The sequence below is a fragment of the Ctenocephalides felis genome, unplaced genomic scaffold (genome assembly GCF_003426905.1).
Source record: "Ctenocephalides felis isolate EL2017-DRISC unplaced genomic scaffold, ASM342690v1 CF-g0.4_SCAFFOLD_00497, whole genome shotgun sequence".
Taxonomy (NCBI): Eukaryota; Metazoa; Arthropoda; class Insecta; order Siphonaptera; family Pulicidae; genus Ctenocephalides; species Ctenocephalides felis.
The window spans coordinates 4,464-31,095 of NW_020536651.1; the positions used below are offsets into that span (position 1 = coordinate 4,464).

A 26,632-nucleotide genomic window follows, 5' to 3' on the forward strand; every position below is an offset into this window, starting at 1 on the left:
TTTTTTAACTCGTTTAAGTACATTTTATTTATATTTAAAACATGTGAAAATGCAATGTTTCTTTCATTTAATTCAATAAAAAAATAGTGCAATATCAAAACGTAGCTTTTTTTCTCTCCAATGGCAATTTTTTAAAAAAAACTCCGATTATCCGAATGGGTCCCGGTCCCCACTAATTCGGATAATTGGAGTTCTACTGTATTATAAATTGAATGAAAAATTATTAAGTACATGAAACCAGAGATAATGACTGAATTGAAGTAAAACCACTATTATTGAGGTTCAACAATAACTAACGATAATATAATAACCAAATTGCAAATCTATCGGAATCAGAATAATTAAGTATTTTTGGAAGAGAACAAAATAGTAAGCAATATGATTAATATTTACTATAATGACTCATTTATTTGAACACGACAGACGATATGAATATTTGAAGAGAGCATAGTCATGGAAGGAATTAACTTTGAGACAAATGCATAACACGAGGATTTAGTGTATAATGCACAGTATTTCATATACAATTTTGATTTCGATAGTCTCCGTAATTATGATTTATTTACATTACAATTTTCTTGGTCTATTTGTTGAAAAGTCACACATGACAATGAAAAAGGAAATGTGATTTATAATGCTCATTGTGATGCCAAACTATTTGGAACATCCAAATAGAAGTTAGTTCCAATCCAGTCAAGGACATTTATGTCTTTATAATTGTGAACTACTCAAAGTAGTTTTCGACCAAATAGAAGAAACCGCCCTGGATTTACATTATTAACCAAATATCAAATTTGAAGCGGATGCAAAGTATGAATACTTCATACTTCAACATTTTTTTATTTAATTTTGGATCTATTTGGCTACTTGATTATTTTTCTTCGAAGATCAATACCGAATGTTAAATAAAATGATATCTATAATTCAGTCACAGAAGGAATTATGACACATTTAATAATTTTGAGATATTTAAAAAAGGTGCCATCACAATAAATAGTATCAGCTTGAAGATTCTTCATCGCCATGCATAATTAATCAGGAACATAGTTTTAATTTGTACGGATTTCTTAACCATGGATTAACTGACCTTAGTTTAGTCGAAGAAGGAAGTGACATCACAATAAATAATATTTGCTCAAAGGTTCAAATCAAGAGGATTGTTTTAATTTGTACGCAAATCGTAACCATGTATAAAATGCTATAATCTATTGGCAAACGAAGATATTTCAATACTTATATAAATTATTCAAGGTCGCGAAGACTGATTTGTCCAATTCAATTGTGATTGTAAAATCTTGGGACCTTCGACTGACTTAACTGATCTCTGGTAAAAGTTCTTCCCAATCTTTACCAAATCACTTATGTATATGTATCTACTAGGTTTGTTAAATTGATATAAAAAGGAAATTGAAACATGTTATGCAGCCTGGATATTATATAAAGAAAAAGTAATATGGAGTAAAATCGATTCGCACTCGAAATCGATATTAAAAATTTGTATTGATATTTGCAAATATTAAGAAATTCTTGAAGAGAATAATCAGTTTTTAATGCAATAGACTATATTTAACCAATTTTAAATATTCAACGATCAACACATGTAACTTGTAGGATAAACTTGTAAGATATAATAAAATTTTCTTTGTTTTTCACTAAACTTACAATTGGAAAACTACAAACGCTTGAATACATTCCTACAATACATTCAATGTGATAACTTTAAAATGAATGTAAAATTAGATGAATTATTAATAATATAATTATAGTTACTAATAGCACATACTATCGCTATAATAAAGGTAAACCATGCTTCTTATAATTTTAGTTCTATTTTTTTATTTTGTCACTATATTAAAGCTATACATATTTAACGTTGCATAAGATTTATTTTTGAACATACAAGAGACTGCGCATTTTGTAATTGGTTAAGTTTTTATTCCTTTACTATAAACGAAAATACTTAATTTATATTTTTTAGTTCCATATACGTTTCAATGTTTGTAATGCTCAAATTTTCGATCCATATTTTATTTAAGTATGCTTTTTCATGTTGTTGCTTGTACCATGTAAACTCAAGTTGAATATTTTATTTGTTATATATACGATTTTTAAATTTCGGAAAAAGGAATGTCTTCCACATGTGCACCACTTTTTTTTCAATGTCATTCGAATTCTTGTGTAAAAGATTTTCTTTCATTTCACCATTGAATTCTTGGATAAAAAATCGGAGTCTTCCATGCGCTCTAAGTCACACTATTATATCTTGTATCTTGAAACCTCGTGGATTTAAGGATCTAGAAAAATGGACGGCGACAGAGTTTAGATTTTTCATGCTATATGCAGTCCTAAAAACTTATCTTCCCAGAACGCTATATCAAAATGTTCTTAACTTTCATGCTGCTATGAGAATTGTATGTTCAGAAACTCTAATAAAAAATTATGGGATCAGGCATTGGTATTGTTCGCGATTGGTAAAACTATATGGGGAATGCATGCTTGTATATAATACTCATGGTATTTTTTACATGATAAATGATGCAGTAAGGGAAGAAATCAGTGTTGACCAGTACGGCTGTTTTCCATTTGAGAGTTACTTGGGACAGTTCCTAAAATTGATACGAGGACCAGCAAAGCCTTTGCAACAAGTATCATGCAGACTACTCGAACAATTTCATGATAAATCAAATGTAGATCCAAATGATATTGAAATACATAAAAAAATTCCAAGATTGATTTTGTTAAAATAAATGGATATAAAATATATTCGTCAATTAATAGTGATTGTCATATATTGCTCCCTAATAAAAAGAAAATGTGTGTAGATGAAATAATTGAACAAGAATTACATTTACTTTTTCAAGGGTTTCTCTTACCCTTTCGACCCACACTTGAAAACAAAGTTGTAAGGTCTTTGCTCATACATTTTTTTAGCATTGATGTAATCAATTGCTTCTTGTTTGTTCTGCCAGTCAGAGTTAGCTGAATCGACTGTAAAAAAACTTATTAAATACATTGCATATTAACTATAGAAACATTAACTATAGAAAATATTTGTATTTACCAAATCCCTGAAGATATCCATATTTTTCAGCTTTTTTTTTAAATCGCCTAATTCTTCATTCGTCTTAATAGGTAACATAAAGTTAGTTTTTTTTTTTCACGGATTGAATCTGTGAAGCTGATGCTTCGTAGAGATAGAGCTCAGAGTGTTATCGTCTGAGTTCTCAATACACCATTGATTTTGAGTTCTTTTTACATACTTCTTCACGTTTTTATAATCGGTGGTGCTTCTCATAAACTTAGCCTCCAATTCAGAGTAATCTCTAAACGAAGGAGGCTCGCACGCCTTCAGCATCTTATTTAGTTCATAGCCTGCTACATTTTCTGATCATAATTACATAGTCTTCTCCTCATTTACAGCCCATGATGAGGGCACGTGTCCGCATGAACCCTCTTTTTAAAAATTTAAATTAAATAATTGAAATTAATTTTTAAGAGAACTTACCTCCCTTACTTATTTAAAATTGAACTACGTAAACTTATCTTTAAACAAATACCTGCAACTGTTGCGACGATTAAAACTGGAAAGAAATACGAAATGCAATTTTGCTATCCTTGCAACTGCAGAAAATTAAATTTTGGCGCGATTATTTATTAGTGTGGGCACTGATTTACATTTTCTTGAAAACCAAATGCGTAAAAAATGTTTCGCAATATGCATTTATTAGAATATATAGAATGATATATTCATAAATAATAATATCAATAACAACTATGATACAAATAATATTGATAAGACATAAATAGAAGTATTTTTAGTAAATGTAAATAGATCGAACCAAATTCTTGAACGTGTATATAACTGGCAGACTCACAACTGGCATGCCCAGGTATTTGACAGTTTCGTGGGCGTGGCTTATCGGCGAAGGCGTGGCTACATTTAAAACCTAATTTATGAAAAGGATTAAAATATAATAATTTATTCAATTAAATTTCATTTATTTTGCATTATCTTTGTTTGAAATAAAAATCTTATCAATTATTGTATTAAAAAGTGGTAAAAAGTGAATATCCATTAATTATTGTATTGAAAAGTTGAAAAAAGTGATTAGAGGTTCTCCAAAAAGTGATTAGATCGTTCTTCCAAATTATCGACATAGTGAAAGTTGTGTTTTTTTTTGATAAATTAGTCGCGGGCCTGCCAGTGTTTATTTGGCACAGTTTTTACATTTATCTTACTAATAACTGAATTAGTGATGAAAATTAATAAATAACTATGAATATAAAGTAATAATGTTATGTTTTATATTAGTTCGAAAACGTTTTCAGCCTACTTTTTGCAATTGTTAACAATCGTTCTTTTGGTTATGTTAGTCGCGGGTCTGCCGGGTTTTATTTGGCACATTTTTGTGCCAAATGTGAAAATAATAAAATCAATTAGTTGTAAGTCAAACATCCAAGCTATGTATCATATATATTAATTAATATTGATTCTAAAATTATAAGTTGAAGAGTGTCAAATGATATAAGACTTGATTTGTCTTTTGCCCAGATTTTTTGAGAATATCTTGAAAATCCACAACAATGCTTGCAGCATATATAGTGCGCTTGAAATTACACATGATATATTAGTTATTATACAATAGAATGCTAAACAAAGTCATTTTGAAAATATATATACAACCCCTGAAAAAAAATACAAATATACAAGATAGAAAACAATAAAATTTACGCTTGAATGAATATGAATCTTTTTATTTCAGAAATAATTTATCTTACTTAAATTTAATGTTAACATATTGTACAGCCATGGATGTTGTTTACCATTGGAATTGTAGTTCCTATCCTATCATTACCGCCCTGGCCGCCGCGATGGTTTCTTTGCCCACCGTGGTTGCTTCCGCGGCCGCCGCGGTTGTCTCCGCGGTAATTTCGTTGGCCACCGCTGTTGTTTCCTCCACCGCCGCGGTTGTTTCCTCTACCGCCGCTGTTGTTTCTCCACCGCCGCTGTAGTTTTCTCTACCGCCGCTGTAGTTTCCTCTACCGACGCTGTTGTTTCCTCTACCGCCGCGGTTGTATCCTACGCCGCCGCGGTTGTTTCCTACGCCGCCGCGGTTGTTTCCTACGCCGCCGCGGTTGTTTCCTACGCCGCCGCGGTTGTTTCCTACGCCGCCGCGGTTGTTTCCTACGCCGCCGCCCCAACTCGCATCGTTTGTGGACTAACATAATAATTAATAAAATTATAATAGCTGATTGCTATGTATTTATGTATTATTATAAAAATTTAACATTACCTTTTTGTAATCATATAATCTTAATTCTTTAAAAAGATCTTTAAAAAAATGTAGGAAGTGTTCCTCCACGTTTCCACTATCTTCATAAAGAACCGGCAAGAGCGATAATACACGCTCCTCCTTTTAAAACAGCAATTTTATCGTTTCGAAGCATAAACTGACGCCCTTCATTTTGTAACCTATTATAAAGATATATATATATATATATACATATATATATACATAAAAAGAAATATATACCTTTGTTACGCTCCGACACCCCACACAACAAAACCGTGTGACCAAGAAACGATGTCACCGAAACATCTCCTAATTTCGTTGGTCTCGATTTTGCACTCGAGCTATAATAATAAGAATGTTCTAATTACACACATGTCGTGAAGAATAAAAGGTGGATTTAAATTACTTACACAAGCCTATCTTCCCAATGGGACTCGGTGTGGCAGTTTGTTAATATTATCAGTATCTCTTCTTTCGGTATTTCACTCACTAGCGTGAAATTCCTCACAGCTCCCGCCATTTTATTTAAGAATGCTAGAAAAATAAAAACTATAATAATAGAAACGAAGAAATAGTTTTTAAATAAAATTATATACGTAATTTTAATAATACGCTATACATATCAATAAAAATCATGAATTTTTGTAAAAAAATATTTTAATTTCTTACGTTTCAGCATTAAAAAATACAAAAGTTACAAAAAGCTGAACGTACTTATAAATTTCTTATTCCAGTGTTAAAAAGAGACTTTTTAAAAAATTCATATTTCTTTGTTGCTATGCCCGATTATTCAACACTATATCTTATATATAAAATTCTTCTGTAACAATGTAAGTTTCATTAATCCTCCTAAACTATAGTTCGGATTTTCATAAATCTTCCTGAAGTTTGTTCGGGAAATTTTCTAGAATGTTTTGATTCATAGAAATATAGTTAGATTGTAGAAATAAATGGAAAAAATACAAAAAACCGCTTATCATTGTTTGACTTTTAAAATGTTTAAGGCATGGTTTGACATTAAAAACAAATGACAACTGTCATTTGCCAAACATTTCTATTCACTTATAGGCTAAGGCAATATTAAAATATAATAAATTCATGATTAAAAATAAAGAAAATGTAATGTCTACATTATTATTGTCGAAAAGCAGCTGAGATGTGCCATAATTAAAATAATATAAGATGCAAATAATATAACATGAGTCTGACAGTCTGCGCATGCGACTGACGCGCACGGCGAATCTTGTTCTCAACGTGCGCGTGGTTCGCTTTTGCTTGCAATAATTTTGTTTGCGCACTTTGCGAACAGATTCGCCGTACGAATTCGTGCAAATGAGACGAGCCATAAGTGAATGCGCTCAAAAATATTCAATTTGCGGTCGTTTTGCCTTACTACACTAAGTCACAATACAAAAAAAAACTAGCTGTAAGTGGAATTCTGTCTTAAGGCAATTAAGGCATCGTGCCTTAAGGCAAATTGCTGGAACTTCCCGTACCAAAAATTATTATTTTTTTAAAAACGATTAACATTTTTGAAAAAAAATTACTTCGAAAATATAAGATTTTTGACAAACAATTAGACAAAAAATTACTTTTTTTATTTATTTTTTTTGAAATAAAATGTTTTCTTTGTTTTGACATATTTTGAAAGATCTAAACTTTTTTTCAAAGCAATCGTACTGCTTTAACTGCATAAAGACGAAATATCAAACTGCGTAAGCGCCGCGTCGACGTCTAACGCGTAAACATTGGTACGGAACCCATAGGAATGTAAACCAAAATTATACTTATTGTTAAAATCTCTATAAAATATCTGATAATTTGATGTGCACATGTCTAATGATCATTTTTGACCGCCAAATGGCATTTTTTTTTACTTTTTTTATTAGATCTCCGAAACCGCTATACCTGCCTTTATGAAAATTTGATCGATTTTTTACCCTGTCAATACAAGTAAAATGTTTTTTGAATTATTAAAATCGGACGCTCCGTTCTCTTAAAAACTGAGTTACCGTTTTCGGCTTTTTTTGCCCCGTATCTTCGGAACGGCTAGACCTGCCTTTGCCAAAAACTAATCAGCACGTCTCCTTATCATTAAGAATCGAATGTTTTTTGAATTATTCAAATCGGTTGATCGGTGTTCCCGAAATCGTCGACGAAAATTTGTATCCGCACATACATACACACACATACATACATACATACATGCATACATACATACATACATACATACATACATACACACACACACACACACACACACACATACATCCATTTTTTCTAAGGTATGCCAAAATGTTCAGAAGGTTTTGAAACGTCGAGAAATGCAAAAATTTTCATTTTCGATTTTTTTGCGATTACTATAACTTACCCTACGGGAAGTTAATTATTTAGAAGTTTCATTGTGTCAAAAATGTATATGCTTGTCATTGGGTACGGAATATTTACTCAATGGAGCGCTTTCGGTCTGAACTTTTTTTACTGTTTTCCATTTCGTTTGGAATTTTGGAACTAGGTTCATCTTACTCTTCAGAAGTGAAAACAATTTAGACTCCTTTACCACTTCTCGGGTGGATGACATTTCTTTTCAGTGGTGTAATTTTACTTTTTTCAAAATAACGTTGGGTATCGATAAAAGAACTAATTATAAGAGAAAAATGTTTAATAATGTTTTTCAAAAAAGCAAATACGTTTCAAGTTACTGGCTACTGAAAATTTGTTTCTTTTTTGCGTTTTTCATCATTTTTTGCTAATATCTTCAAAAAAATACATTTTAACGAAAATCATGTAATGAACAAAATTATATCAATTAAAATCTTAATAAATCGCTATTTTATAGTGTTTTAGGAACATTATTAGACTAGATATGAAAATGGGTTTTTATAGTGCTCAAAATAAGCTTTAAAATGAGTACTTCTACGTGTAAAATGAGTAAACTATCATGCAAATAAAAGACGCATATAATGTTTTTTCATTTAAATCAAATAGTTTTTCAGTGACATTTCCACCAAATTTAAAAATAATATAAAAATAATATTAATTAATAATAATTAACAATAATCCATCTAGAATTAACTTGGTTTAAGAGATCTTGATGGATTCTAGAAAATACCACAACTTAGGTACAAACGATTTTCAAAAAACTCATGATTTTATGAAAAAAAAACTTAAAAAAACATCCAATTTCTCATTATAATATCTCTGAAAGAATACGTATAAAAGTATATATATATATATATATATATATATATATATATATATATATGAAAATTTGAGGTATTTTTCTGACTAATTATTGTTGTTTATTATTTTTCCATTACACAAATATTGATAGAGGTATTAATTAAGGAGTGCGCAGCTGTCCAACCAGAGGTCTTTCGAGCCCTTTAACCCTTCGCCGTTTCACAATAAGAGAAGTTACGGTGAAATTTATGATAGAGAAAGTTGTAGCTCATTTAATCACCTTTAAAATAGTGTATTACAAGTTCTGATAAAATCAAAATTAAAAGGGTAATAATCCAATTAATGCGGTGGATGGTGACGGAGTGCTAATTGTTTTTACTTCTGAACTTAAGATAAAGATTAGCAAAATATCAAGTAAATAATTTTGTTGATCGTAAGTTGAATAGAGCACATGTGAACAGGATTTTACAAATTAATTCACTTCAAATATAAACTTAAGCAATAATGTATATTGATTTATTGGAGAAAAAAATGTAATTTAGATATTAAAATTACTAAAAGCCAGTTAAAATATGGTACGAAATTATAAAAATTATAGGCAACATTATTGAAGCAATTATTTTGGGTAGAAAAATAAATAGATATTGCATCTTTGCCGCGAATGCTATATATTAATTCTTTCTGAATTTGTTGTACTTTTTAAAAGATTTCAATTTTCAACACGTGTATTTTATGCTATGACCATAAATCACAAAGGCAGACGATCATTTTTAGTGTGATAAATTTGGAAAATCAATGTTTTAGTCGTGAATAAACAAAAAATCTTTCATTTATACATCCACATCTACAGGTATGACTAAAAATATTGTATAACCCTTAAATTCAATAAAATAAATTGAGCTATTGGAAATAAATTTGTTCTACAAATCGCAGTGTATACTTTTTAATATACAATTTTATTGAACATTTTTTAATATTTGTTAAATGAATAATTAAAGTATTAACTGTGGGAATTGAGAACAATCATTTTATTTGAAACAGTTCTACGTTCAACTCATATATTGGTGTAAATAGTAATTCAAAAAACAGTAATTATTATTTTTAACTAAGCAGTAAATATTAGTATAAAATATTGAAAAATTGTAGACGTGGGTACAGAACAACGTCTGTCGGGTCAGCTAGTATAGATATATATATATTGAATTGTCCTGGGCTGTTGGTTGATATTTTGGAATGTTTGTTCTGGATCACCAGTACGACCAGGAATTGTAATGATAGGCTGGAGCCGAGCGGTGAACAGTTGAATAGTTGTTGAAATAAATGTGGAAAAAGTTGTTGAAAATGTGGACTCTCCAGAGTCCAATGGTAGTGTGAAAGGCCTTTAGGACGAACAGCGACTTGATAGTAATTTGTAAACACACTTCTTTCTTCAAATGATACTTTATTATTCACTATTTTTACAATTAATATTTGTTAACCTTTTGGTTATCATATCAGCAAAGACTACATTTTACTGAATACTATGTCTGGCTCCAAGCTTGATTCTAAGCTTGACTCCAGGTTTGACTGACTGTCTAACTTTTGTCTAACTCTTATATATCAATTTATTGTTTACAACCTATTTACAAAATCCAACAGTAAGCACTTCCGATGTCCGGGTAACCTACATATAACTAGCAACGCGTTCTGTAATTATAAAACAAAATAATGATTCGAATTGTTATTACAGTTCAATATATATATATATATATATATATATATATATGTAGCGGCGTGTCAACACACATCGCATTTCTACTGGGGACAGGTAGGCTCATCATAGTGACAGCACGGAGGAAACAAAATAGTGCAAGTGTCAGTTCGGACTTTCCTATTTTTTCTTTCTAGTCTAATTGCCAAAATTATAATTCTTGAAACCTTTTCTTTTTAATTGTAAATACGCAAATACTAACTATATTTTATAAATGATAAATATGATAACACATAGTGTCGTTACTATTTTATTATAGATAAAATATATTACATATGGAACACGGCTTTCCATATATCTTCTTATATATAAAAATGGAGCTGTCTTTCAAATGCCCGAATAAAACTCGAAAACGGCTGAATGGAGAGATTGTCCAAAAGGTGAGATAATATTTCAAATCCGCGTAGAAACTTTACATTTTTAATTTGAAAATTTTTGGTAAACAGCACTTGATTCAAAATGGCTTCCCACACAATATTATTCAAATGACAGATGTATCGAGTATCGCCTACTCATGTGTCAAATAGATGGTTGTCAAGTTGGAACAGATTATGTGTTATTCTTTTAATTTTAAAATTAAATTATTTATATATTTTTAAATGTTAATAAGAATGCTTATTTTGATTTTATATGAGGTTTTTATTTAATTCTCAATTGTTTGCTCACTGCCTATTTGTATTCTTTCATCAACAGCTTGAAATAATACTATTATTATTGATTGATTAAGGCTTGCTTATGAAAAAATAAATAAATAAATTTGTTTCAAACGCTGTGCTGTGCAAGTACTTATTGGTTTAATGTGAATAATGCGTTACGATAACATTTTCTGAATTATATTATTATTACATATAGGTTATTCAAATTGAGATCCTAAATTTGGAATTCATCGAAGGGGACACCATAGACAGCGATATGAATGAGAAAATTGGATTATAACACAGATAATAATTTTAGAAATCATATTCATAAAAATTTCAATTATGTGTACATACAAGTACAAGTTCTTCGGAAACAAAGTTGCTTGAAAATTGCTTATGAAGATCGCATTATGACATGTGACATCAACATAAGTGCAGTTTAATTAGATATGGAAGTAATCATTACAAATATTTACAGTACAATCTATTTACAATACAAATTTTTCATTACAATTGTGAATAATGTATTACCAAAACATTTTATGAATTATATTATTATAGCATTTAGGTTATTCAAATTGAAATCCTAAATTTGAATTCATCGATGGGGCCTCCATAGACATTTCTGTCTAATTACTTATTGCAAGTTATAATAGACAGCAATATGAATAAGAAAATTGGATTATAACACAGATAGTAATCTTCGGAAATCACAGATCTTCGGAAACAAAGTTGTTTGAAAATTGCTTAGCATCAGCAGTACGATCTTGCATTATATTACATGATTTCATCATCCAAATAGGTCGTGCACAGAAAAAAGTTTTTCCAGCAGTCCAATATGCAATAAAAAAATTGAAATATTTTAACATATCCCACATACAGAATTTTCTTTATTTTGTTCAGATACTAATGCTGTTATTGATCGGGTCTTTTTCCAATTACTTCCCGAACATACTATTTACAAGTCATGGTGATAACAAAGATGCCACTAATTTGGATACACGGTTGCAAAAAAGGAAAATCAAAATAAACACATTGAAATTTATCACAATATGTACTCATGTTGGAAATGTACATATGTTCAATCAAATTCATAAAGGAGAAATGTTCATTTTGTATAGCTATATAACAATTCGGGGTAAAACGTTAACATGGCTGTACGGATTGGGCTCAGTCTTAGTTGCATAATTTTATATTCATTAGTATTTATAAAATATTTTCTAGATTATATTATTATTTTGTTTAGATTATTTAAATTAAAAACCTAAATTTGGAATCGATTAAAGGGGACATTTTGTCGAATAACTTATTCCCAGATATAACAGACCACTACTCAAATAAGAAGATTCGGTTGATAATATTACTTTGGAACACACATCTGTAAAAATGTCAATGCATAATTACAAGTTCTCTGGAATAAAATATTTTGAAAATTGATTATAATGCTCGCATTCAATTAAATGTATGGATACAGTTCGGGTACGAGAACAAGTATAGCAGAAAAATGAGTACAATTCTGAAGGTATTCCTTTCAAAAGATATGTCAAAATCCATGCATTTTAGTCACAGTCTGGTATCGTGCATGTTTTATTGAATCACTCTACAAATTGAAAAAGATGAAGAACTTCAACAATCATTGGATAATGCAATGTAAAATATAATTTAATAATGGCTATTTTCCACTAATTTTGAAGAATAAACTGGAAAATTTTTCTATGAATTTATCGAAGAATGGATAGTAATATATGAAGATCTGGGGTTAATAAGATTCACCACCATTATCTTAAAAATTAGTAAAGTTTAGCATTGTTCAACAATAATATTTGAAAGTAGAGGGGAAAAGATGTATAACCAGCTATAACCTTGATTCTCATAACTTTGCTATCAGGAGATAAACGGTAATCTTTGAAAATCCATAAAAAAAGTATTTCCTTTTGTTGTTAGTTTTTTGGGTTGTGAGCACTGTGATTTAGTTCACGAGACCTTAATGTAAATTTTAACTATTTAATTGTTTTATAAAATGTAATGTTAATTTTGAGTGAGATTCAACACTTTAAAAACTTACATTTGTGTGGGGCAAAAATGACCAACTGAATATTGACCACGGATAAAGATTAAAAAAGACTTGAATTGAATTATACCATATTTTTATAGAAAGTGTATAAAACTTCCAGTTTGATTGTATTAACAAAATATGGTCAAACGAATATTGTTATTATGAATTATATAATTTATTATTATACAAGTAGACTTTGAAGTTTATTGTCTGTACCATTCAAACTAGTGATGTGCCAAGTCGAATCAAGTGATTCGAATCATTCGAATCAAGCCTTTAACGACTTGATTCGATTCAGTTTTTACTTGATTCGAATCAACTCGTATCAAGCCGCGAAATATTTACTGAGATAATATGTATTTAAAAATTTTTTATAATTATAAAATTTTTCATAAATATAAATATAAAAAAATGTTTTAATTTAATTCAATATTATAATAATATAAAAAATAAATATCATAAATATAAAAAATAAATAATGAATTAAATCATGCGAGCCACCCGACTTTAATATGCTTAAATGTATCAGCCGATTCCAATCGTCTTTATATAACTTTAACCGCATTCATCGACTAACTATATCATCCGACTTCATATGAGTCAAACCGAATCAAGCAGCGATATGAGTTATTCCGACTTCATGACTCAAACCGAATCAAGCGGCGATATGAGTTATTCCGACTTCATGAGCCAAACCGAATCAAGCGGCGATATGAGTTGTTCCGACTTCATGAGTCAAACCGAATCAAGCGGCGATATGAGTTGTTCCGACTTCATGAGCCAAACCGAATCAAGCGGCGATATGAGTTGTTCCGACTTCATGAGCCAAACCGAATCAAGCGGCGATATGAGTTGTTCCGACTTCATGAGCCAAACCGAATCAAGCGGCGTTATGAGTTATTCCGACTTGAATTCTGATTCGAATCATCCCGACTTCAAGCCGTTCGAGCGATATGAGTTCAAGCGATATGAGTTAACCGTATGGGCGATACAATGCGTCGTCGTTCTTGCGTGTTTATTTATTTTACAGAGCTCTGAGAGCGATTTTGTTCGTGAAATATCAATACCCAATTTTGATAATAATTAAGTGTTTTAGATTTTAAATGTTATCAGAATAAACCACTCGAAATTATGAAACGAGTTTCAGAAATCTTTCAATAAAATTCTCTTTTGAAACAATTACTAAACACCAGAAAGTCAGTAAATAATATGATAACTTCTGATTATGTAAGTAATGGCAAATTCACATTAATGAAATTAACTTTCAGCTCTCAGATTAGATGCGATCCTTTACTGATTACATAGTAAAATAAACAATCGATCCATGATTCCAAATATTATTTTATATGCTTTAGTGATGCACAATTGTTTGGTAATCTATTATTGTAAATTAATTTGAAGATATGTTTCAGCCGTCCTCAAAATTATATCATTTTTAATAATTTTCAGAATATACTTTTTGATAGTAATTTATGTTTACAATTTCTACTTTGTCGGTTATATTGGTTAAATTGACAATTTTGATTATAAATTTGGATTACTCTTACTAAATTAATACATCCATGATTTGTTTGTCCATATATATACTTGATTCGAGTTGATTCGAATCATGATTCGAATCAGGTGTTTTTCTGATTCGAATCATTCGAATCGGGAATTTTTTGAGTCGGCACATCACTAATTCAAACTATACATCCTACCACTTCTAAAATAAAGTATTCTTTTTTTTATTCTTTAGAAGTTGCTTAGAAATACCTAACTTAGCAAAACAATGTTTGCCGGGTCAGCTAGTATATATTTATATATATATATATATATATATATTAAATATTATTATTATTATTAGAAGTGAAACCGCAATTATCTGATGTTGCCTCTTTGGTAAAGTCAGTTTATTGAAAACTCATTTTATAATGAAACTCGATTTATAATTATAAAAATTTCGATATCATTATTAGTACCGACAAAATGCTCGATGATTAAAACAGAATCCATTTTTTACGATCGTACTAAAACAATAATCTCCTATAGCTTGCTTGATGTGAAGTTTGCATCAGAGAAGCTCCAAGGATGCTGTAAAGTTTTGTCATCAAATTGGCGTAATTCAACTGACATCTGTCATGTGACCGTGTTCATTTCGCCATATATATATATATATATATATATATATATATATATATATATAATAAAATAAAATATTCTATAATAAAATAGAATAAATTACCAATATCTTCCATAGCTGATGCCATTTTATTAATTCTAGATATCCACTGCTTCCAACACCACTGTTTTAATTTTACTCACTTAGCGCGCTTGATTGCAAATGCAGTTGGAAAGGGCACGTTTTTCCGATTTATATACACGAACGAACATGATGAATAAAGGTGCGCCCACACCTAACGAACGGACACGAACGAATATGATGAATAATATGCGCAGATTAAAAATTATAATATAAAACTATTCCGTAATATAAAACTAATCAATATCATTTCCAACTAATATCTTTTTAATGTTCCATTGATATAGTGCAAATATTCATTAATTATTGTAATGAAAAGTACACCAATATTTTTCAATCAAATATTTTATTAGGTTTAAAAGTTATAAAACGTGAAAATAATGAAATCAATTAGTTGTAAGTCAAACATCCAAGCTATGTATCATATATATTAATTAATATTGATTCTAAAATTGTAAGTTGAAGAGTGTCAAATGATATAAGACTTGATTTGTCTTTTGTCCAGTTTTTTCTGAGAATATAGGGAAAGGCTTAAAAATCGACAACAATGCATGCAGCATATATAGTGCGCTTAAAATTACGCATGATATACTCGTATTAGTTATTATAGAAGAATAGAAAGAATGCTAAACAAAGTCATTTATGTGTTTTATGATTTACATTTGTTATATTTAATTCTATCATTCAACCGATGTCTGAACATGTAATATAAGGGTGTTAATATGAAATAAAGAGGTTCATATTCAGACGTAAATTTTTTTTTGTGTATCTTGTATATTTGTATTTTTTTAATGGGTTGTATATATATTTTCAAAATGACTTTGTTTAGCATTCTATTCTATATCTATAATAACTAATATATCATGTGTAATTTTAAGCGCACTATATATGCATTGTTGTGGATTTTCAAGCCTTTCCCTATATTCTCAGAAAAATCTGGACAAAAGACAAATCAAGTCTTATATCATTTGACACTCTTCAAATTACAATTTTAGAATCAATATTAATTAATATATATGATACATAGCTTGGATGTTTGACAAACAAAAATGTGCCAAATAAAACCCGGCCGACCCGCGACTAACATAACCTCAAGAGCGATTGTTAACAATTGCAAAAAGTAGACTGAAAACGTTGTCGAACTAATATCAAACACAACATTATTACTTTATATTCATAGTTATTTATTAATATTCATCACTAATTCAGTTATTAATAAGATAAATGTGAAAAATGTGCCCAATAAACCCTGGCAGACCCGCGATTAATTTATCAAAAAAAACACTACTATCACTAGGTCGACCCAATATAAAACACAACATTATTACTTTATTTACTCATAGTTATTTATTAGTATTCATCACTAATTCAGTTATTAATAAGATAAATGTAAAAACTGTGCCAAATAAACACTGGCAGGCCCGCGACTAATTTATCAAAAAAAAAACACAACTTTCAGTATGTCGATCGTTTGGGTATTCTTCGAGAGAACCTCTAATCACTTTTTTTCAACTTTTCAATACAATAATTAATGAATATTCACTTTTTTCAACTTTTTAATACAATAATTGATAAATATTTGCAATGATTTGCACTATTTCAACATATCTTCGAACATATTTTGACACGGCAGATCATGTCGGTTGGTATCCATGTACTATGACATATGTAAAAATACTTGATTGTAGACTAAGGATTTTTATGTCAAACAAAGATAATGCAAAATAAATGAAATTTAATTGAATGAATTATTATAATGTAATCATTTTCATAAAAAAATTAGGTTTTAAATGTTGGCCACGCCTTCGCCGATAGGCCACGCCCACGAAACTGTCAAATACCTGGGCCTGCCAGTTGTGAGTCTGCCAGTTATATACACGTAATTCTTGATACATAAGCATACTAGTGCACTCGAATATATGTTTGCATATTATAGTTGAACGTTTCAGCGACGTACAATTTATCATTCTTTAAAACACTGAGATAATATTTAACAGACATATTGTTTTCGAAATTAATGTGGGTGTTTCGAAGAGCCATTTCTATTTTGTTATCATGCCAGCCTTCGTATAAGGCGCTCCGACGGAACTGATGTTACCGGTATACATTTTTTTTTCGGTTTCTCTGGTAAAACGCATCCTTTTCAACATTTAAAATACTGCTTTGTCCAGCTGCCTGCAGCATTTGCGTCCTAAAAACATGCTCTTTAATTTATTGATATTGATAACTTTCTATAAACATAGTTCAAAAATGACTCTCACATAGTATTGCACGAATTATTAATTTGGTGTTGAAAGCGATTGTATGCTTTTGAGTATTTTTAACTTTTGGATTAAATGCCCTTTTCCAGCTTCTTGATACATACCATGAACAAAGTAAATGGTTGTTTGTCGAAGTCATGACAGATGACCATGCATTGTAAAACGCAGGTGCATCATCAGACATAAAAGTTAAGGTGGCAATTTTTTTTTACTTTACTACTATTGAACTACAAATTTTCTCAAAAAAATAATTTAAATACAGTTTTGTCTTGCCGATTGGTAAAACAAAATGCTACGAGATAACCTACCCTAAACTCATCAATCACAAGAAGAGTATGCAGGTTAAATCAATAAGAATTTGCACCATGAGATCCATCTATGCATGTTTTATCATGTCTATATTCATTTAAAACAGTAGCCTGCACTATAGTCATTATGACCATAAAAAGATCATCTTCTTCTAGTACATCATGTTCTACGACTTATTATTATCTATATGCGTAGGGTATGGTAGCACTGCTTTGCGCTTTATATTTCGAACATCTTTCTTGGTAAGTATTGAGCCCTCAATGGTAAAATTACTTCATATGCTGCATTTTGAATACTGATGATAATTTTATTATCCGAAACTCCTGCTATAACTTAATAATGGTGGCGTATTCTCGAAATTTATTCTATAAATTGGGAACAATTTTCCTCATATCTTTCCATGATTCTATTTCATGACGTCTTTTATTTCCTTCTTTTTCTCTGACGCTATTTTTTGTGTGACTGCCAAAAGTCGAAATTGTCTGGCGTGGCATCAATATCTAAACTTGTAGTAGAACTGTTCAAACAAATTTGATTTTTTAATGCATTTATTGCATTTGAGGCAGCATTGGTGTTTTTAAAATGCAAGTTTTTAAAGCGTGGATCGAGCAATGTGGCAAGAATGGATGGAATGAAACTTATTGACAACAAGGCTTTTGTAGGATCCAATGAAAGCACTGTAAGCAGGTTTGCGATTATTAACCCCGTGACTTCTAATACTACCAAAAAAAAAATTCAAGAGGATTTTAATTAAAATTACGAGTTTACAAAAATTTAATTTACGGACACTTTATTTTCTGCCAAATATATACAAAACCAATATTCTAAAAAAAATTTTGAATAGTTGGTGGTGTTTTGGTTGTGTTGGTGTTTAACTCTCTTGTCTTTCTTATAGAAGCATATGCTTTTTGAGACATGTCTAGCTTCCTTCCAAAATACTAAATGCTTAGACTTATCTGTGAGAGCACTGCCTAGACCTAGGCCCTAGAGGTTTATAGTCACTGGCAGAACTGGAGGTTGTTTCATTTACACTGTCAAACAGCTCTTCTATGAATTTCAGGAAATCGGCAGTCCCAGTACCTTCTTGAGGAAAATTATCATCTAGAATACGATTAAAAGAGATTGAATTATAAATGCGATTAAATATATTTTACATTACTGTAGATACTGCATACACAATTTTTCCTGCCACATCAGCTATATAATGCAGTATTCTGTGACGATGCAAACATCGAAAACGGCTTTTAGCAACACTAAATGTTCTTTCGATTATATTACGAGTCTTTTTGTGGAACTTATTGTATTTTTCCTCGGTAGAGCCAACTGGTGTCCTGTATGGTGTGAGTATTAGAAGAAGATTAGAAGATGTATTAGATATACAAATTTACAATTAAATAACAAAACAACCAAAATATAAAATACAAATAAAGGAGTGCTAAACTAATTTAATTTTGTGTCTTGATTTTATGAAACTTGATATTACGTCTTCGTTTAGAGCATTTTCAAAAGTTGAAGTCTTGTTTATCCATTAATTTGCAGAATTTATTAAAAAGTTTAGAAGCTCTTCTGAAAAAAAGAGCAGTATCAGAGTAGTAAATGTTCCAATGGGTAACCTGAATCTCTTGTATATGTACAACTTATATACATTTTTTTCCTTATTAGATTTGTGATATTAAATATATTTTTGAATTGCCCAATAAATAACTCCCATCATCAGCATTACGAGTTAGCAGGGCTCGGACTGCTGCTCACAAACAATATCCGTTCATCAGCATCACAAATCTAATATTATTTATTATCATCTTAGTCTTCAAAATTCTTAAGCAAAATAAAATAATACTTACTACTTAACCCTTAATTGAGTAATAACCCTTCCTATTCATATAAATAGCAGCTGGTGCCACGGGGTGATCTTTTCTGGGAGCAACTATATTTATGTGTGTGCAGTCTAAGCACCCAATAATGCTAGGCATATCAAACTTTTTATAAAATCTGTTAAATATCAACATATAAAAAAAAACAAAATATTGTGACATTCATAATACTGAGAAATATTAAATTTATTAAATTTGCAAATAACTTGCAGGAATTTTATGATTTTGGTCTAAAAATTTGAATAGAAACATTCCTGTGTGAGTACGTAATAGAGAAATATTCCCCTACGGGGGAATTAATAACTTTTACTTGAAAATGTCAAAAATTTTAAATACGGATACCGATCAGATGGATTTAGAATGCTCCCCAGTCAAACCGAAAAAGGTCTATACGAGTGCTAACAAGTATAAGAGGTCTAATACAGATATTGTTGAAGAAGATTCTTTACATCAGAAAAATGACTCAATTTCCCTAAATGAATTTAATCAAGAAGAAACCACCAGTAAGGATTCAGAATGGTTTGAAGTAAGAAACAAAAAATTTAAAAGAAATTTAAATGAAGAATCAACATGCAAAAAAACATCTTCAAATTCGAACTACTGGCTAAACCCAACTCCCACAAGCAATATATATGAAGTTTTAGCTAATCCTAATACCGAAGACTCGAGTGATAAATGCAGCCAAGTTAACAGACCGCCGCCAATTTTTATACATGAGGTACGTGATATCAAACCATTAGCTCAACTCTTAGAATGTGAAGCAAAAAATCTTTATCAAATAAAAGTTATTGACGAAACTAGGGTTAGAGTTAATCTTGATAATGCTAAACTTTACAATAAAATTCTCAAACTTCTGAAAGAGAGGGGTACTCAAATGCATTCTTTCCAGGAGAAATGTAAAAGAACGTTCAAAATAGTGGTTAAAAACCTACATTTCAGCACGGATACAGATATGCTCAAAAATGAAATACAACAGTTAGGTCACAAAGTCGTTCGTATTGAGAACATTAAAAGCAGAATCTCAAAATTCCCTCTGAACATGTTTTTAATTGAGCTTGAACAACAGCCTAATAATAAAGATTTTTATAAAATTGATTTTTTATATAAAAACTAAAGTGAAATAGAGGCAAAGAGGTTCTCTAGAGAAATGTTCAGTGCACTCGCTGCCAAAGGTATGGTCATACCAGAAATTATTGCCACCGCACCCCCAGATGCGTTAAATGCGCTCAAATCACTTGACAGAAAAATGCAAGTGGGAAAAAAAGGTCGACCAAGTGAAGTGTGTCCTTTGTAATGAAAATCACCCTGCTAACTATAAAGGCTGTCACGTCTATAAAGAATATATTGAAAAAAAAAAACACTTCATTACGTCAGAAAACAAGTAATGTGCAAAATTTAAAACCAAATGCTACTTTAAGACCGGGCGTAACTTACTCCAATATTACTAGAAACAACACAACTTTACCTACTGACTCAACGAACTCAATAAACAATAGTAACTCTGAAAACAATACTAACAATAAATCTAATGACTTAACAGAACTTAAAAACATGATTAAAATATTGACAGAACAAATGGGCATAATGCTTAATTTACTAACAACAATTTTATCTAATAAAAAATAATTATGTCTATGCAACTAACAATTTGCATATGGAACTCGAACGGCTTGAGCAATCATGTCCATGAACTCAAACAATTTTTAACTACCAATGACGTAGACATTATGCTAATTTCCGAGACGCATTTTACCGAGACAAATCACAATATTCGTTTTCCTAATTATCACACATATACCACAAATCACCCGGACGACAGACCTCACGGTGGCACTGCCATTATCATAAAGTCAAACATAAGACATTACGAGACAGAACCTTTTTATACTGACTACATACAATCGACAAATGTTTTAATTGACCTAATGACTCACAAAATTACAGTATCGGCAATCTATTGTCCGCCAAGGCACATTATTACTGAAAATCAGTTTACAACTTTTTTTACCAGCCTTGGAAATTTGTTTATTGCGGGAGGTGATTATAACGCAAAGCACACATTTTGGGGATCTAGACTAATAACACCTAGAGGCCGTCAATTGTATAATACAATAAATAATAATAATCTTCGGACATTTTCTACGGGTGAGCCCACATACTGGCCAACTGATTTGAACAAAATTCCAGACCTCCTCGATTTTTTTGTAGCCAAAAATATTAAAAACGAGAGTGTTGAAATAAATTCAAGTCTGGATCTCAGTTCTGATCATTCACCAGTAATTCTTAAATACTCCACTAATACTCCAACCAAAGTCATGAGTTCGCTTACAAACAAATTTACCGATTGGCTTCTTTTCCAAGAATACATCGAAGACACCATTAACTGTAATATTCCATTAAAAAGTGAGAATGATTTGAATATCGGTATCAACAACTTCACAAATACATTAATTGCAGCAGCTAAAATATCGACTCCTATTCTAAATCACAATCACAGTCACTCTGTGCCCATAGATATTAAAAAAATCATTGCACAGAAAAGGAAATTAAGAAGAATTTGGCAAATAACTAGATCACCGGAAGATAAAAGAAAATTAATTTAAAAATAAATTATAAAAATGTTTCTTTTGAAAACTACTTACATAATCTTTCTGCAAGTAGTGAAACAAATTATTCTCTTTGGAAAGCAACCAAAAAATTGAAAAGACCAATTGTACCAATTCCTCCTTTAAGAAAAACAGACGGTTCATGGGCAAGAAGTCCAGAAGAAAAAACTAATGCATTCGCCGAACACCTGCGCCTCACATTTCAGCCATTTTCACGTAAATGCAACTCTAATGATGAACAATTCATTTATGATTTTCTTCAGGATTCACCGTCGCTAGTGACTCATGATGTTAATCGTTTTACTGCGGCTGAAGTAACCCAAGAAATTGCAAAAGCAAATTCTAGAAAATCACCTGGACCAGACCGGATTTCTATTAAAATGCTTAAAGAACTTCCAAGAAAAGCTATTAGAATGCTCACAATAATATATAACTCTATACTGAGAATGAAAACTTTTCCGCAGTCTTGGAAAAGAGCTAAAATAATCCTTATAGTGAAACCAGGTAAAGACCCTTATCTATTATCTTCCTACCGGCCGATAAGTTTATTGTCTTGCATATCGAAAATATTTGAAAAGCTAATTCTTCAACGGATTAAAATAATCCTACAAGAACAAAGTTTTATTCCGAACCATCAATTTGGGTTTCGCGACAAACATTCAACAATTGAGCAAGTTCACAGAATAATAAACGTAATTAACAATGCGCTGCATAATAAAGAGTACTGTTCTGCGGCTTTTTTGGATCTCAAGCAGGCATTTGACAAAGTATGGCATACCGGATTAATGTATAAAGTTAAAAGATGTTTACCAGATTCTTTATTCCTATTAATAAAATCCTATTTACAAAATAGAAACTTTTTTGTCAGCATCGCCGATACGGACTCAAATATTACCGAAATTAATTCTGGAGTGCCTCAAGGGAGTGTCCTCGCCCCAACACTATTTTTAATTTTTACAGCTGATTTTCCAACTTCAACTGACACGAGTTTAGCCACATTTGCTGATGATACGTGCATCATCGCCACAAACAAAGATCCGACTGCAGCTTCCAACAGCCTTCAGCACCATCTCAGCTTAGCTGAGAAATGGTTTTCGTTGTGGAGGATAGAAGTAAATAGCACAAAATCAGTCCATATAACTTTCACGCTTCGCACCCAAACTTGCCCAGCAGTTGTACTCAACGATGAAATTATTCCGTCCAAAGAATCAATAAAGTATCTCGGCATTCACTTAGATAGGAAACTCAACTGGAAAGTACACATAAAGAACAAAAAACAACAAATAGATCTAATCTTCAAAAATTATTATTGGCTCTTAAACAGAAAATCAGAATTATCAACTTACAACAAATTACTTATATATAAGGCTGTGATCAAACCCGTGTGGACCTACGGATTACAACTTTGGGGTACTGCTAAAAAGAGCAATTTAAACATAATACAACGAGCACAAAACAAATTCCTGCGGCAAATATTAAACGCTCCTCACTACACGCCAACATGGATTCTCCACAAAGACACGGGTATACCTACAATTCAAGAACATATATCAATGTTTGCCTGTAATTATAAGAATAGAATTGACGCACATCCAAACCAACTAGCATGCAACTTATACCAGGAAGGCCAGCCGACCAGGCTCAAAAGGAAAATACCTCGAGATTTATTATAGTTTATTTTTATTATTATATATATATATTTTCTCTCTCTATATTTGTCTTTAGTTTTTTCTTTTTATATATTAACTATAGTAGATACACCACTGGGCGTATGTACTAATTTGTAAACAACCAATTGTAAACACTTGTCAGCATTCTCTGCTAAATATAATTATTTTTATAGATTGCAGAATGAAAAAAAAAATAAAAAAAAAAAAATTACAAACCATGATTAATGTTTACGAAGTGGCATAACATATACTTCTTTTTATTTTCATCTCTTTTTGATGAGGTTTTAGGAAAATTTACATACTTTGGTGTAGCATGCTTTATAATTAAACCAGTCACTGTTTTAATACAGCGACTGACTGAAGGCCGGCTCATCGAATTTAAATGGCAATTGCCTATATCTGTCTGATATGAGTCATGACCAAAAAAATGAATTGCTGAAAGCACTCATAATGAAAATTCAGTCATTAATATTTAAAAAAAATAATTTTATTTTAATTTTAAATACCTGCAAATAAAAATGGATACTCCATGATGCTGTATGAGTCTATGCGTATGGTCCCAGCAATTCTGTCAAATCCTTCATCACATTTTTCGTTAATTGAAATTTTTTTATAAAAATTTCATCGTTCACTTCCCAGACATTATCTACATCTCTGAGATACCTAAGTGCGTATCTTTGTCGGTATCTAAAATGTTAAGTAAAGCATTTAATAATTTTCATATCTACTCTACGAGTAATACATTCATCCAATAACAGTAATAATTACAATAAAATTTAAATATACCTTCTTCTTATACTATCATCTGTCCAAAACTCCATATTAACATCTTCAAATTCACAAAATAACTAAAACCAAACCTAATATCACTTTGTTTACATAAATAATAACCTCGAAAAAGCATGTTAAACGCATAAATGTCAAATTAGCAAATGTCAAATCAGTTCATAGTACAACTTCTCGTCTATGTTATAGGAATCATGCTTTTTAACTTCGAACATGAAAATTTTTATATATCTTTACGTTTTCAAGGTTTCTCAACAGTTTGGCATACCTTACAATTAGAAAAAATGGATGTATGTGTGTTTGTGTTTTTTTTTGTATAGCGAAGGAAATGCCTTTATGCATTCCAGACTGGTGTTCTGTCTGGCTATGTCGTACTCAATACCGCCCTGGTATAATACTGACTAAAACCTCCGCTTTGCCCTTGCCTCTGGTCCACACGGAAACCGCCGTTCGGCATTACTTCGTGGGGGGAGGATCTAGAATGTTATGGATCACTTGATTTTATACTCATCTTTTAAATGGGCGTAGTCCCATTCGTCTTTTCTCTTTTTCCATAGAGCGCAGGTCAATTAGTACCTCTCTCAAATCCATGACGATTATCGGCCATTATAGATCTTTTATCCGCAAAATACTTTAAAATTTAATTGAATCTGTGCATATAACAACTTCTGTGTTCCGAGGCTCTTTATTAGTCCCAGTAAAATGGCAAATGCTACAGGAAAATTGTTGATTAGAATCCATCCTGCTGAAGAAATTAACATAATATACAGGTTAGGCCTATCGATTGGTTCGCAACGATATTTTATAATGTTAATAATTATACTGAATGGCCGTAAAAATCGGTCGTAACACTATTTTAAAATTCCGGTCCCAGATTTCCCTTCTTACTCACTTTTTATTAAACTTATTAATCATCTGTTCGCGCTATAAAGATCATAGTTTTTTTAGTGCGAAGAATACACACCATAGATTTTTCTCTGAAAACGGAAGACTGTTAAATCTGGCAGCACATCGTTTCGTACATCGTAAACTGCCAATTTTTCAAGTATAAACGCATCAAGTGCAAGCAATAGAATTGCAATATAACTCTGTAATTACATTCTAATAAAGTGTTATTTTCATTATATATTATTAGGGAAATATATTAAATGAATGAGTAAGTTTGAATTTCGCGCGTGTTGTTCTGTTCTACGGTTGACAGAACGTTGTGTGAGCAAGTACGTACGGAAGGGGAGAGGCTAAATAGGACGGGGCGGGGTCAGTCAGAGTGACGAGAAGAGATCATTTATACTTGTTTATCTATGGACCTATGGTAGATAATTGAGTCAAGAGAGTATATTTGATGGAATGAATTAAAAGATTACTGAAAAGGACCAAATGGAGCGAATTTACATGACGTCGATGCTGATATGCTTCTTGAGTGGACTGTAAATTTTATAATCGGCGAAATGTGAAATCTGCACGATGATTGTTTGAGAAAATGAATGAAAAGTCCTGTTATATTCATGTTAAATTTATTTAATACTATTTTACAAATACGTCCTTCTTCTTTGACTGTTAATACTAGTAAGTTCTTTTCTTTAGCCTTCACAACATGGCATAAGCACTCATTATTGGTGCTTTTTTATGACGTATGTAGGTACCGTCACATATTAAAACTAACCGATCTTCAGGCAAATTAAGAATTGTTTTTGCATTGTACGAAGTCTCCAAAATTAATTGGTCTCTTGTAAAAGACTCTAACCCAAAATTGTGAACTAATATGTCCTTTTCAAATCCATTTAAAATTTGAGAATAATAATGAAAAACTTGACTTTAGAATATTAAAAATAGCGGCGATAACGTTGTTAGAGTTTCCGGTTCTTAATTTAAATAAAAAAATAATAAATGTTTGCATACAGTAGCGGCGCTAGGCGTCGGCGGTGTCGGCCCCGGAAAAAATTTAATTATTTAAAATTTAGTT

The 26,632-nt window shown here is 30.9% G+C and overlaps 1 protein-coding gene across 1 annotated transcript; it reads right to left on the minus strand.

Annotated features, from left to right (window-relative positions):
• Positions 1–3,875: 3,875 nt before the first annotated feature.
• LOC113365641 (cold and drought-regulated protein CORA-like) lies at positions 3,876–5,814 on the minus strand (the record flags this gene model as incomplete). The annotated part of the gene is made up of 3 exons (XM_026607154.1): positions 5,785–5,814; positions 4,857–5,219; positions 3,876–3,947 (listed from the first exon to the last, which is right to left on the minus strand). Coding segments are annotated over exons 1-3 (465 nt in total), but the record flags the coding sequence as incomplete, so codon positions are not given.
• Between the last annotated feature and the right edge of the window lie 20,818 nt (positions 5,815–26,632).